Consider the following 12,624-nt stretch of genomic DNA (forward strand, 5'->3'; position numbering starts at 1 on the left):
GAGCACATGCATCTCTAAACATCCCTGTACGTGGTAGATTGAGGCTTTTCCAAGAGAACCAAGAAGGCTGCCAGCAGGGGATTCAGGGCTCCTGGGATGAGACCATGGGGGTGTGAAGCAAGCTGAGCCCAGGCACAGGTGGGGCCCGGGGCCATCAGGTCCTGCTGTTTGGGGGTGCCAGCCTGCCTGTACCTGGCCTAGAACCCGACACAGAGCTGCCCCTGCCTGGGCTGAGGTGACTGCCCTCTTCATGGGTCCGAGGAGGCCCCTCTGATTTGCAACAGGCAAGCTGGAGTCCGGTTCACGCCTCACTGTGGGAGCTGGTGTGAAGGAGGGGGGTCCTGGCCACCTTCCACCTCCCCTGCCCTTCCCCCAAGCTGCTGGGATGTCCCTCTGCTCACGAACCCCAACATAAGCTCTCAGGATTGGGCCCTGGCCAAGTCCCCCAGCATCATCCTCAGGATGATTCCAAAACTGAGTTACCTTGGCACTTACACCATCCTGGCCACATAATGCCATTTTCTCAGTGGAGGGCACCACTGTGGTCTTTCCCTTCTGGGTGGTTTTGATGGTGGGCCGAGCTCTGTGCCCCCCCTGGGGACAGTCCCCCATGTGGGTCAAATAGACTCCCTTTGTGCTATGATCACACTATGTGGCTCACTTCGCGCCTGGGCCCTGCGTGCCCCATAGGGTGGCTGTCCAGCCAGTTCCTGGTTACTTCTTCCTAAATCCATCCCCCACCTCACTGACTCTCTCCCTCCCCGAGCCCCACCCTCTCGGTGAGCCCTGCCCTCCCTGTGAACCCCGCCCTCCCCTGAGCCCCGCCCCCTCTCCGTGAGCCCAGCTGCTCCGTGCTCTCCTGGGGGGTCCCACTTGCACCCTTGTCACATGCACTTAGTTCTTCCTCTGGGTGTCCACGGGGTGGCCTCGGGGCCCACACTTGCCAGCGTCCATGCAGCTGGGGGTGAGCCTGTGCCCATCCCTGGCTGTGGCCCCCGAGGCCACGTGCGTGGACGCGTCCCGAGGCAGAGGAGGGCCGGGTGTCTCCCCTCCGCCGCAGCTGTGGCGACCAGAGTTCTCCGCCCTCTTGGCGCACGTTTGCAGGTCTGGGGGGTTTCTAGTTTTTCTGGGACGACCCCCTCACTGTCTTTGCTCTTCCTGGAACTCTGCTGAGCTGGCTTCCAGATCTTTGGGATTGAATCTATCTTTTTTATTCTTTTTTCTAGATTTTCCCTACCTTTCTTTTCAAATCACGTTGATGATATCTTCTTATAATGCCTGCAAGTGTGGTTTTGGTCCAAGAACACCTTCCTAATAATGGGTTTTGTTTTTACGTTATAAATGCCGTATTTTCTTGGGTACTTTTGAAGACGAACACAATTTTTAAAAATCCTCTTCTATGTCTGGACGGAGCAGGGTTCCTTCTGGTGTGGGTGGGTCCGTGTATGTATTTCCACCTGACTCTTCCAGGGTCGGGGCCTCTGGCCAAACATGTGGAGACCCTTAGTTGCCTGTGTTTAATGGTGAGGATGGCAGGTGGTGGCATTTCCCACGGCTGGGCTCCACAGAGCTGGGGCAGCTGGTTGTGGCCCTGGATGAAGGGCTGTGATGAAGACCTTTCTAAACTGCTCAAATGTGGAAATTTAGGAACACAGTGCTAGCAGTTATAGGATGATAACCTCCAAAGTGCACCCCACAACCCAACTGCAGGCCCCTCCTCATATCAAAGGCATGGTCTGACAGCCCGACAACCTGGCGTGGCTGCCCAGAAAGCCTGCACTTCAGCTCCTAGGAAACACAGAGGCTACTGCCCTGACCCTGGCTCTCTGATAACCAGAAATAACCACCCAAACCTTCTTTCAGAATAAAGTCCTCAGTTGCTGTGGCTGTCACAGGCTGTCCTTCCCATGGTGTCTTTACATCCCCTCCAGAAGTACAGCCCTGAAACCCTTTCTCAGGCTGGGCGGGCTCAGGGCAGGGCATCCGCCAGCCCATTGGCTGTCTGGGTGCCCCTGAGACGCTGGTGGCCCGAGATTTAGAGTCCATAGGGCCTGCCACCTGCCCACCCTTCCCAGCCCCTGCGGGACCTTCCACTGCTGCCCCGGCCATCATCCTCACTCTGAACCACCGTCCCTGCTTGCCCAGACCTCACTAGGAATCCTGGCTTTTCCTCCCCTGCTGCCCCCAGTCTCAGGCCAGGAGCCTAACTCCAAGTCAGAGATTCGGTCATCCGACACACAGACCCCAGGCCAGCCCGCTGCACAATGCCGTTCCCTCAGAGCGCACCCAGGCACACTGTTGGCTAGGGCACAGCACCCACGCTGGATTCTGGAGCCCCAGTGCCCGTGAAGCACTGCAGCAGTGGCGAACCGCGAAGACACTTGTCCTGGAGACAGGCCACCCAGCACTGAGCAAGCGAGCCTCATGCCCTCTGGTGCCAGGCCTGGCTCTGCCAGTGGCAGGGTGGCAGCCTCACGGTTTCCCGGGTGTTAGAGGGACCTGTGGCAGGACTTCCCTGTGGCTGTGGGGGCCTAGTGGGAGGATGCAGGTGAGACTCATGATGCGGGGACTTCACGGGGTCGCCGCGCAGCCAGCAGGAGCCTCTGTCCCTGCTCACGTCCCCAGGCCATTAGGGAAGCGCACCACTGCAGGGAATCTCACCCCATCCCACGTGCCCCCCAGCGTGCCCCATCTCAGATGGCACCCCTGGCCTTGTGCCAGGAGACTCGAGGTCCCACTGCCTCTTCCCCAGGCACACATGCTGCCCATCCCACCCACAGCACTGGAGAATTCTGCTTCCTGAGGGTGTCCATGCTTTCCCTGGGCACTGCCACCTCCCCACCTGGCATGGCGGTCCCCTGGCTCCCTCTCCCCTGCCCAGCACCTCTGGAGGCTGGCAGCAGCTGGAGGACCACCACAGTATGGGGCTCTTCCTGGCAGCCTGCCCTCTGCCTGCATGCCAGCTACAGTCCTGCCAGCTCCCCTGCCCTCTGGGGCTTGTCCTCATGTCACTCCCTAAGGGAGGTGTCCCCAGCCATGGGCACTCTTGATAGAGCCCCAGGCTCTGCTGTGGCTGTGGCACTGGACCTAAGGCGGGCAGTGGGCAGCTTGTGCAGACGCGGCCTCAGCCTTGGGGGTTGGGGTGGGCAGCAGGTGGCTCCCTGAATGCCTGGGGGAGGGGCTGCTACTGGCATGAGGTGTCTGTGAGCCCGCCACCCACAGTCCCAGCTTCAGCATCTCGGTGCCCACAAAGCTCCCCATGCCATGCTCTTCCTTGAATCCTGAATTTCACCTCTCCCTTTGGTGCTGAAACTACCCCCATGTGCTCCCCAGGCATATCCAGAAAGATGGTGCTTGCAGACTGTTCTAGAGTGCTTCCAGTCGGTGCAGCCCTAAAGGCCCACCAGCCTCCACCCAGCTTCTGGTCTAAATGCAGGGGCTACACAGCAAAACCCAACTCCCCTCCCATCCTCCCAGAGACCTGCTGAGCATCTTCCTGGAGGTCCAGAACCTGCACCGCCCCTCCTCTGCCCACAGCTGCTGGGCTGTGGGCATCACACGCATGGGCCCTCACTGGGCACCAGGCGGTCACTGACTCATGGTGCAAAGGGACATTGGAGCACTTCTGCTGGGGCAGAGAGCCGAGCAAGGGGATGTTCTGGAAGGCTCCAAGGAGGAAGGGGACTCCCCTTGGCAGTAACCTCCTGTCCACTCTGATTCCAGCAAATAAAGAGGGAATTCCCATGAGTTCATCCGGAGAACGGATGAGCAGCAAGCTCCTGCTCCTCATGCCCAGCATGGGCAAACACAGGCCCCACCCAGCATTGCCCACAGTTCTCATCACCCTGCCCAGAACCTGGGCCCCCACATGGGGCTGGGTTACTTAGCACTGTAATAAGTTCTCGCTGCCGGGCTTGATTCAGCCATCTCGCCAGCCAGCGCATGGAGACTGGAACCAGCAGAGGGCCATGGTGGTGGGAAGCAGGAGTGGAGAGTGCCCCCACTGCCCCCAGGGCCAGGCCAGAGGCCAACTGCCTGGCTGCCCCAGGGCAGGCACCTGACACCCGATGCCAAGGTGGGCCAGGCTGGGGGCCTGCTCAGGAAATCCGCACCAGCAGGAGGGCAGGGCTGGGGCCCCCTCCCCACCTCCTAGGGCTCCCTGGGCTATGTTTATGGTGGCAGGCTGCTGTGGGCCACATGGACTCCACCTGAGCCTGACGGGGGAGGCACCAGGCGAGGAGGGCCTGGGCCCAGAGGGGAGGCACCCATGCAAGGAGGGTCTGGGGCAGAGGGCTGGCCCAGCACTGGTCCTGGCTTGCTGGGTCCCTGGCCCCCATGCCAACCATGTCCCACAGCCAGGCGACTGACACCAGGCAGGGGTGACGCCAGGACACAGGGCTGGCGTGGTGTGCAGCAGCTTACCAGGAAGGACTGGAAAGGCCGAAAGGAGCCGACCAGCCAGATGTACAGGTAGGAGAGCACCTTGGTGGAGGTGCCGTTGAAGGCATTGGCCACTGCCAGGAAGGAGTAGGGCCCTGCGGTGAAGAACTCCCAGTCGTAAGCGCCCGACGTGGGGATGGTCTGGTTGGCCTTGAACAGGCGTGTCCTCGGGTCCCACTTGTAGATGACACTGTCGATGTTGTGGTCGTCGCCTGGAAGCCAATCGGCCGTGTCGGGGCAGGGGACGGGCTTCTGCAGCCTCACGCCACCTCGGTGGATCCCTGGCCAGCCTGGGCCTGCACCGGGGTCCCTGCACCTGGTTGGTCCCTCTGCTAGGGCCCTAGCCCCACTCTGCGCTGCGCTGTGCTGCCCAGCCGCACCCTGGCAACCACTCCCCTGCCCTGCGCCCACTGAAAACCCCTGTGGGCCCCCCTGCCTGGATGGCTCCAGACCCCCAATGTGCCCTTCAGTGTCTCCAACGCAGCCCCCCAGCCTCACCTCTCACACTGCCTGCATCCCCCCTTTGCTCTCACTGCCCCCACAGGCCAGGCCTCCCCACATTCTGTTCCCTATGCCTGGAAGCCCCTACATCATGCTCCCTGGACCCTCCCCACTTTGTCCCTGGCTGAACCAGCCCCTCCTGGCACACTCACTGTCAGGGGGGGAGCGCCTGTGAGCAAGCTCCTGGGGTGCCCTGCCCATGAGCAGAGTGGAGGAATCTCCTCCCCAGGCCCACCACGGACACCTGGCGGGCCACACACTGGGTAAACGCTGAGCCATGGAGCCCGCAAGAGCCTAGACCAGAGGCACCCTGCAGGGCCGACTGCTGCCTCAGGCCCTGTGCACCCCTTGGCCACAGGACGGGGAACTGCAGAGGGCTGGCCCAGCACTGGTCCTGGCCCAGAAACCAGGTTCCCCTGCCCACCAGGCTGCCCCCCGTCTGCACCCATGCATCACACAGACTCTGTCCAGAATGGATGAGCCTGTTCTCCGGGAACCCAGGCCCCACATCCTTCCAGCGACGGTGTCGGCAGGCCTGCCTAGCCGGCGTCCTCGGCCTGGCACTGGGCCTGTGGACAGTCACTCACCTTCACACCCATTTCAGCCGGCGCCTCCTGGGAGGCCAGTTAGCTAGTTGGTGCTTAGCTTCAGTGAGTGGGGCAGTCTCTGCAGCCAGGTGCCCCATGTTTCCGCACCCTCCCTCCTTAGGGCCCACACAGGCTACATGTCTGTTTTCCTACCTGGACAGGTGTGTTCACCCTTAGGCACCACTGTCAGCCAGCAGAGCCGGAGGAATCGGGCCAAGTGCAATTTATTATAGTTTTTAATGAAAATGAAGCCTGCAGGCACATGATGCCCCGCCCAGGTTGTCTTCCCCGGGGTCGGAGGCTCCTACCTTCCCGGTGGTTGGCCACGGCCAGGAAGTGCTCCCCTGCCACCTCGAAGGCCTCCCAGTCCCGGGCGCTGTGGGTGGGGACCCTCTGGTACGGTGTGAACTTCAGCTTTCTCTGGCTCCATTTGTAAATGATGGAGAACTCTTGACCCTTTTCATTTGGTTCAAAATTAGCCACAGCCAGAAATAGCTGAAAGACAGGATCCAGGACCCTCGGTTTTTGGGATCTGCACGAGGAGTCTGCTGCCAAAAGCCTCTGATGGTGTCTCTGTCCAAACGGCGAAGGGGCAGAGTGTGAGCGCCCCTGCCATCGTCCCTCTGATGGCCCTGGGGCAGGCCGGGAGGGCGGCTCTCTCCTGCTCTTAATTACGTTTAAGACCCTTAAAGGGTCCATATTCACCAGCCCACTACTTCCATTTCTACTAGGAAATCTTAATGCCCTGTGTCCCAGAGTGAGCATGTGTTTGTCACACAGCTGAGTATGACCCGGGAACGTCCTACAGGCGACATGACCGGGGCCAGGTCACACCCGTGTGATCGCAGCAAGAGCCAGCAGCTCAGCGAGTCATGCACACAGTGGCTGGGAGCACGTATGTCCAGAATAAACCCTGCATCTGTTTCGGGACAGGACAAGAGATCATCCCCTCGTTTTTCTGAATTTCCCAATTTTTCTTTGATGTAAAAAGTAATTATTTTTTAATGAAAAAGTTAAAGCCTTTAAAGTGTCATCCCCCCAAAAGCCAGAGGGCTAGCCATTCATCCACCACGTCGGACCCGAGCACGGCTGGACCACGGTGGGCTGCAGGCCACAGGAGAGCGGAGGTTTGGGTATTTTGCTCGCTGTTTGGTGCCCTGCGGATGGGCCTAGAGAAGGCGCACATGTGTTGGTGAGTGAGCGGTCGGGGGAGGAGCCCGGGGGGTGTCCCTAGGACACTGCCATTTGGAGTCAAGGGCGTAGAAGGAGCTGGGATGGGAAAATGGGTCCTGATGGGTGAGCCCTCTCAGATCCACTGCCCGCAGGCCCTCGGTTCCATCCAGCCCCAGCTGGAAAGGGGGCTGCCGGTGAGGGTCCCCCAGCCTCAGCCTTCTGGGCCGGGCCTCCCCCACCCCCCACCCCACCCCCACATGTGTCCTTAGTGGTGCTGAGTGAGGAAAGGAGGGGCCAGGGATGGGCCAGGGCTGCAGCCCCCCTCCCTCTGCACTGAAGGCTGGTCAGGTCACGTGAGCTTAGCAAGTCTTTAGCTTTGGAATCATGGGGCCCCTGAGAGCTGGGCAGCACCTTAGGAATGATCTTGTCTTCTGTTTTGTAGGAAGCCAAACAGACTTTCTCAAAGTCACATTCTGGATTTAGAGTCACGACTAAGTATCTGACTTTGAAAGCTTTTTAGAATCTGAGTAAGACTTTGAAACCATGAGAAGTACTTTTCCCTGTACATCTAGTTAACAGGAGCCCCAGCTTTTGGACTCTGGGTTTTTCCAAAATGAAAAGGATGGAGAAAGTTGACGATGCAGACTCACCTTTTTCCCAATGGTGAAATGCCTCCAGGACTGGGCTTGGTGTGTGGGGATGTTCTGGTAGGGGGAGAACTTCCCATCTGTCCACTTGTAGATGGCGGATGTGGCTTTCCGATTGGCAGTGGCTACGAAGAGTCCAGCCTTGGGGATGACAAAGACCTCGATGCCCAGCGTCTCTGAGTTCGTGAACAGGCTCTGATGTTCTTCCACATAGTCCAGCTTCTCCTTGGCTTGTGATGGGAATGTTGGGACCAGTTAATGCCTCCCGGATGGAAGCCCCGCGGACCAGTGTGGGAGCGTGACCTCTGGGGCCCTGGGCAGGCCCTCGCTGGCCGGGGGATTGCCCGGAGCACCCTTCCACCCTCCAGGAGGTCCGACAAAGGAGTCTGTTTGTCCTGCATGGGATTGAGGGACCATAGGGCCCCCAGGGACACCGACCAAGGGGAACCAAGTCAGGTCCTTATCAGACATTTCCTATGCTCATGGCTTCCACATGAAGCCAGGATCTGCAGGGAGCTAGAGGCAGGGGTTAAGGGCTCGCCAGCGTGGCTGAGCCAGCTTACTTCTTGCACCCACAGCACCTCCATATGCCTCTTACACCAGCAGGAGCAGCCGTGGAAAGGCCTGTGGGAAATGGTGCTGCTTTTGGGTTCCAGGCATCAGGGCTGAGAGCATCTGATCTGAGTGTGACAGCCATGAGGGGCAGGGGCACCCCCAAGGGAGGCCGCCCCACAGGGAGTCCCCAGCTCTCCTCTCACAGGAGGAGGCAATCTGCGTGGGGGTCGCTTCCTGGTCCTCAGGAACGCTGGCCCTGCCAGAGCCCGAGAGTTCCCCTCACCTGCCAGCACGGAGACCCACTGGCTGCCCACACACAGGTACAGCCCCTTCCGGCCAGTGTCGAACCAGAACTGGGCATCCTCCATTTTGGTGCATGGAGGCCGGGATCCCAGTGTCACCTTCAGGTGGGTCTCTGGGGGAGACAAGGGTACTTCAGTGGGTACTCGATCCGTGGGGCAGGGCGGGGCCAGGGGACTCCTGAGCCTGCGGCCCGGCCCTGCCCTTGTCTTTGCCTGCCAGGACCGTGAGGGCGCTGTCTGGGGTCAGCGAGGGAGGAGACTGGCCTCCCTGCCACCCGGGGGAGCGGCCCTTGCTGGGCCCTCTGCGTCCCTGCTGCCCCTCCGCACCTGGCGGTCCCCCCTCACCACCGCCACCTTGTCCTCCTGATGCACCAGCACAAGTTTGCCTAAAGTTGTGTTTTGCTAGTTCCACAGCCTTTTGTCCTTGTAGGCCCCCATCCCAGGTCGGGCACACAGCCTCGTGCTGCCCGGCCACTCTATAGTGATGTCCGCCCCGCAGCAGCCAGCAGCTAGGACCTCCTGTCTCCAGGTGGGGGCGCAGGGGTAGGACTCCAGCCCCCAGGCCCCTTCATGCACGGGGCCAGGGCCGCCACTGGGGGAAGGAACGCCCCAGAGCATCGTGCAGCTGGGAATTGGAAACTCCACTCTCAGACTGGGTTGTAAGGAACCGTGTGCTCCAGGGGGTCCCCCTGACTTGTGAAGGAAGGACTGTGGGGCTGGGGGGTCAAGCTATCCCTGCGCCTCCCTGAGTTGTGGGGGAGGGGTGGGTGGGGAGGGGTTGTGGATTCCCCATGGCAGGGGGTGTGGTTTAAATAGACAGTCAGTGTTGGAACTTCACTGGGGATGATGCAGACACAAACTAAGAGGGCGAAGTCGGGGGCCCTGTGCATGTCACAGAAAATAGAAACAGTACCTAAGAAGGTCAGGGGCCCCACTGGGGCGGGCTCAGACTTTGGCGTCTGTGGAGAGGGTGGGGAGAAAGCGGCAAACCAGCAGGCAGGCGGGGAGGCAGAGGCTCCAGAGAAAGAAGCCAATGTCCGCAGTCCCTGGGGCCACCATCCAGGTGCCCTCAGAGGAGAGGCGGGCCACATGGGCATGTCTGAGCCCATGGGTGGCCTTTGCTGGGGGCCCACTTATTCAAGCCTGAGCTGTCCCCCGAGAGGGCCGCCCCCTGCCTGTGGCCGGGAGAGGTCAGTGTCTAGGCTCTTGGGTCTGCCGTCCCTGTGGGGGGGGCAGGTGGCTCGGGCCTACTGACCATAGGGATATTTTAGCACCTCATTATCTTCTGGCTGCCCTTTGAGGCCCCTCAGGATGGGGGGGATGGACAGCACAGCAAGCTCGGGGTTCCTGCAGGGACACAGCCTCGGGGTGGCGTCTGAGCCAGGCAGCAGGACCAGCTGCCTTATCAGGCCCTGCAGAGAGAAGGACAGCCTGTCCAGCCCACGCCGCTGAGCCCGGGGCAGGGCGGGCTGCCCACGCATCGCTAGAGCTGGGAAAGAAGAGTCTGCACATTGGCCACGGGGAAGGACTGGCAGCAACAGTGGCGAGCTGAGTGCCGTTTCAAAGCGATTAAACCACAAAAGGGACTTTGCCGCGGACTGACTGGGCTGCATTGCTTGTCCATTCGTGCACCAGCCCAACCATCCATGTATCCATCCAGGCACCTGTCCATGGTCCATATATCTGTCCTCCTATCCCTCCGTTGATCTGTCCATCCATTTACTCATCTGTCTGTCGATCCATGCCCCCTCCATCCGTCATTCACCCTCCCACCCAGCCAAGCGTGCCACTGATATATACTCACAAGGCACCCACCGTGCGTCAGGCCTGATTCCAGACATGGACGCAGCAGGGTACAGAAGCCCCTACCTGCAAAGAACCAGGTCTGCACTCTAGAGGCAGACAGGCAAGGAGCCACCACAGCTTGCTGGGGGCGGTCAGGGTGATAGAGCAAAGCAACCCGGGCAGGGGCTGCGAGGGCTCAGTGGGAGGACAGCCCCGCAGGCTGGTCGGGGAGGCCTCTGAGGCGAGGGTAGGGCTCATGGCAGCTGTGGAGACGAGTGTGTGGGGGGACAGAGGAGTGAGTGCAAAGGCCCTGTGGTGGAGTATGTTCAGCATGTGTGTATCTGTGTGTGTGAGTGTGTGTGTGTGTGTGTGTGTGTATGTGTGTGTGTGTGTATGTGTGTGTGTGTGTGTGTGTGTGTGTGTGTGTGTAGCATGTCTGGGGGTATGCAGTGTGTCTGGGGGTGTGTGGAGGCTCCTGGTTGTGTGGAGCACCCCTTGTGCATGTGCCCCATGTACTGTGTCCCCCATTCCCCAAAGGCCTGTCACAGCCCCTCTGGCTCGGGTGCTGGGAGGCTGGCAGAGCCACCCTGCCTACCGTGAACAGGCCTTTGGTCCTCCTCCGGCTGCCAATGAAGAACTGGGCTCCCTGCACAGACAGGCTGGCCGGGAAGGGCACGTCGGCCGCTCTGAAACACAGAGGACGAGGATGGCGTTAGGGCCATGGGGAGCAAGGCTGCACCTATTTCTGTGGAAAAGGACAGGAGCAAGTGCCACGTGGGGCGTGCGGGTCCCCGGGTAGCCGGAAGAATGGCACAGGCTGAGGCTTCAGCCTCCCAGGTCGATGCCTCGGTCGGAGAGCAGGGACACAGGGTTGTGCCCCCAAAGGCCCCCTGGAGGCTCCTCCTCGCCCGTCCACCTTCTGGGGGTGTCTGGCCTTTCCTGGCGTGTGGCCACACCTCACTCTCTGCCTCCATTTTCACGTGGCCCCCATGAGTGCCTCCTCTGTGTCCCATCCCCTCCCTGCATCAGGGCCCCCCCACCTGAGTGTGACTCCAACTTCACACTAACTACACTTGCAAAGACAGTTTCCAAACACGGTGCCTTTCCTGGTTCTGGTTCAGAGCGAGGGTTCTGGTGGGTGCCCTCTGCCCTCTGCCCTCTGCCCCAGGAAAGGGGTCCTACATGATAGGGCTGCTCTGCAGCTCTCCTCCGTCCCAGGGGCTTCCCATGGCCTCTTCCTGCATGGGGACTCCCGCCCGCCCATCTCCCACTGGGCCCGTTGGGAGACAGATGGCGTCAGGGCTGGAGGAGTCCCTGTTGGTTACCTGGGAGGGGTTGGAAGATGTGGTCGGAGGGGTCCTGCTGTGCAAGTGCAGGCTGAACTCTGGGTGGAGAGAGGGAGGGCACCCTGCTGGTGGGGACGGTGGGGACAGTGGGGCCGGAGCCCCCGGGGGGGGAGAGACAGCAGGTCTCCATGTGCCAGTGTGGAGGAAGAGGGCCTCCCCGGCCACAGTGCCACGTCCGCGTGTAAAAGCACGTGCTCCTTCCCGTCGGCTCGGTGGGCTGAGGTCCTGACCTTGGTCCCGGAGTGTCCCCACTCCAGACACCACTCCCGGGCTCCCAGCCCCAGGCCTAAATTCCCCTTGGCCACCACAGGCTCCAACCACAGGCCTCGTCTCCCGTGGCGAGGCCTCTGCACCCCCGCTGCAGAGCGGTCCCCACCTGCCAGGCATGGCCAAGAAATGCTCTCAGGCTTCCAAGTGCCCAGGCTGTGGGAAGGCCCCTGAAGGGCTTCTCTGTGCCTTTATTTGCAGTTTCAGGGGACATTTACTCCCTCATCCCAGCTAAGGAAACTGCTTCTAGATAAGATGACCTACTGGAAGTCACAAAGCAGGGCCTGGGCCCCGTGGGCCCAGATGCATTTGGCCCCTGGCCCGGGTTCTCCGTCGGCTTCTGCTGTTGGGCACGTGCCCCAGCCAAGTCCAATCCACGGGCCCGGACGCTGGCCAGGTGGCAGCTCCACTCCTCCCCCGGTCCTCCGGCTCCCGCTCGCTCGGGCAGCCTGCGTCCCTGCTACCGTGGCCTTTGGGGAGGCCAGTTTGACCCCTGATCCCGCCAGTGACCCTGGGCGGCTCCTCCACAGCCTGGCCTTGCGGGGCAGAGGCTCTGGACGGCAGCACCGAGCAGCGCTCTCCGGGCACCCTGCTACCTACATGTCCGCGGGGAGGCCGCAGTCCATGGTGAGGGAGAAGGAGCCTTCCGACACAGCCAAGACCAGCGTGTGCCACCGGCTGTCCGTCAGCATCAGGCTGCGGAAGGACACTCGGGTCTGCCAGGCTCCGGCTGCATCCTCGCTGAGGAACAGGAAGTGCAAGCGGGTGGGCGAATATCGCAGGCCAAGCAGCAGGGTGTCCCGCTCCTCTGTTACCACCGTGAACAGGTACTCGTTCTTCTGCAAGAGAGGGCGGGGCAGGTGTGGCGGGGCAGGGGAGGGCGGGGCAGGGGAGGGAGGGGGCAGGAGAGGGCGGGGCAGGCAGGAGAGGGCGGGGCAGGTGAGGCCAGGCAGGTGAGGGAGGGGCAGGTGAGGTCAGGGCAGGAGAGAGGCCAGGGCTTGCTGCTGCAGCAATGGTCTGT

The 12,624-nt window shown here is 61.2% G+C and overlaps 2 protein-coding genes across 2 annotated transcripts in view; one reads left to right on the top strand and one right to left on the bottom strand.

Moving 5' to 3' along the window:
• TSPEAR (thrombospondin type laminin G domain and EAR repeats) overlaps positions 1 to 12,624 on the bottom strand; it is a 158,629-nt gene that overhangs the window by 11,459 nt on the left and 134,546 nt on the right. The window contains exons 3-9 of the mRNA XM_036912066.2: positions 12,204 to 12,442; positions 10,586 to 10,676; positions 9,461 to 9,617; positions 8,187 to 8,318; positions 7,352 to 7,578; positions 5,837 to 6,023; positions 4,423 to 4,652 (exon numbers count right to left, since the gene is read on the bottom strand). Coding sequence (XP_036767961.2) covers positions 4,423 to 4,652; positions 5,837 to 6,023; positions 7,352 to 7,578; positions 8,187 to 8,318; positions 9,461 to 9,617; positions 10,586 to 10,676; positions 12,204 to 12,442 — 1,263 coding nt within the window. The remainder of the gene's footprint in view (positions 1 to 4,422; positions 4,653 to 5,836; positions 6,024 to 7,351; positions 7,579 to 8,186; positions 8,319 to 9,460; positions 9,618 to 10,585; positions 10,677 to 12,203; positions 12,443 to 12,624) is intronic.
• Positions 12,349 to 12,624, top strand: part of LOC118925813 (keratin-associated protein 10-8-like) — a 49,031-nt gene continuing 48,755 nt past the window's right edge. The window contains exon 1 of the mRNA XM_036912059.2: positions 12,349 to 12,430. The gene's annotated coding sequence lies outside the window, so the exon portion shown is untranslated. The remainder of the gene's footprint in view (positions 12,431 to 12,624) is intronic.

The sequence above is a fragment of the Manis pentadactyla genome, chromosome 1, assembly GCF_030020395.1.
Source record: "Manis pentadactyla isolate mManPen7 chromosome 1, mManPen7.hap1, whole genome shotgun sequence".
In the NCBI taxonomy this organism is placed as follows: Eukaryota; Metazoa; Chordata; class Mammalia; order Pholidota; family Manidae; genus Manis; species Manis pentadactyla.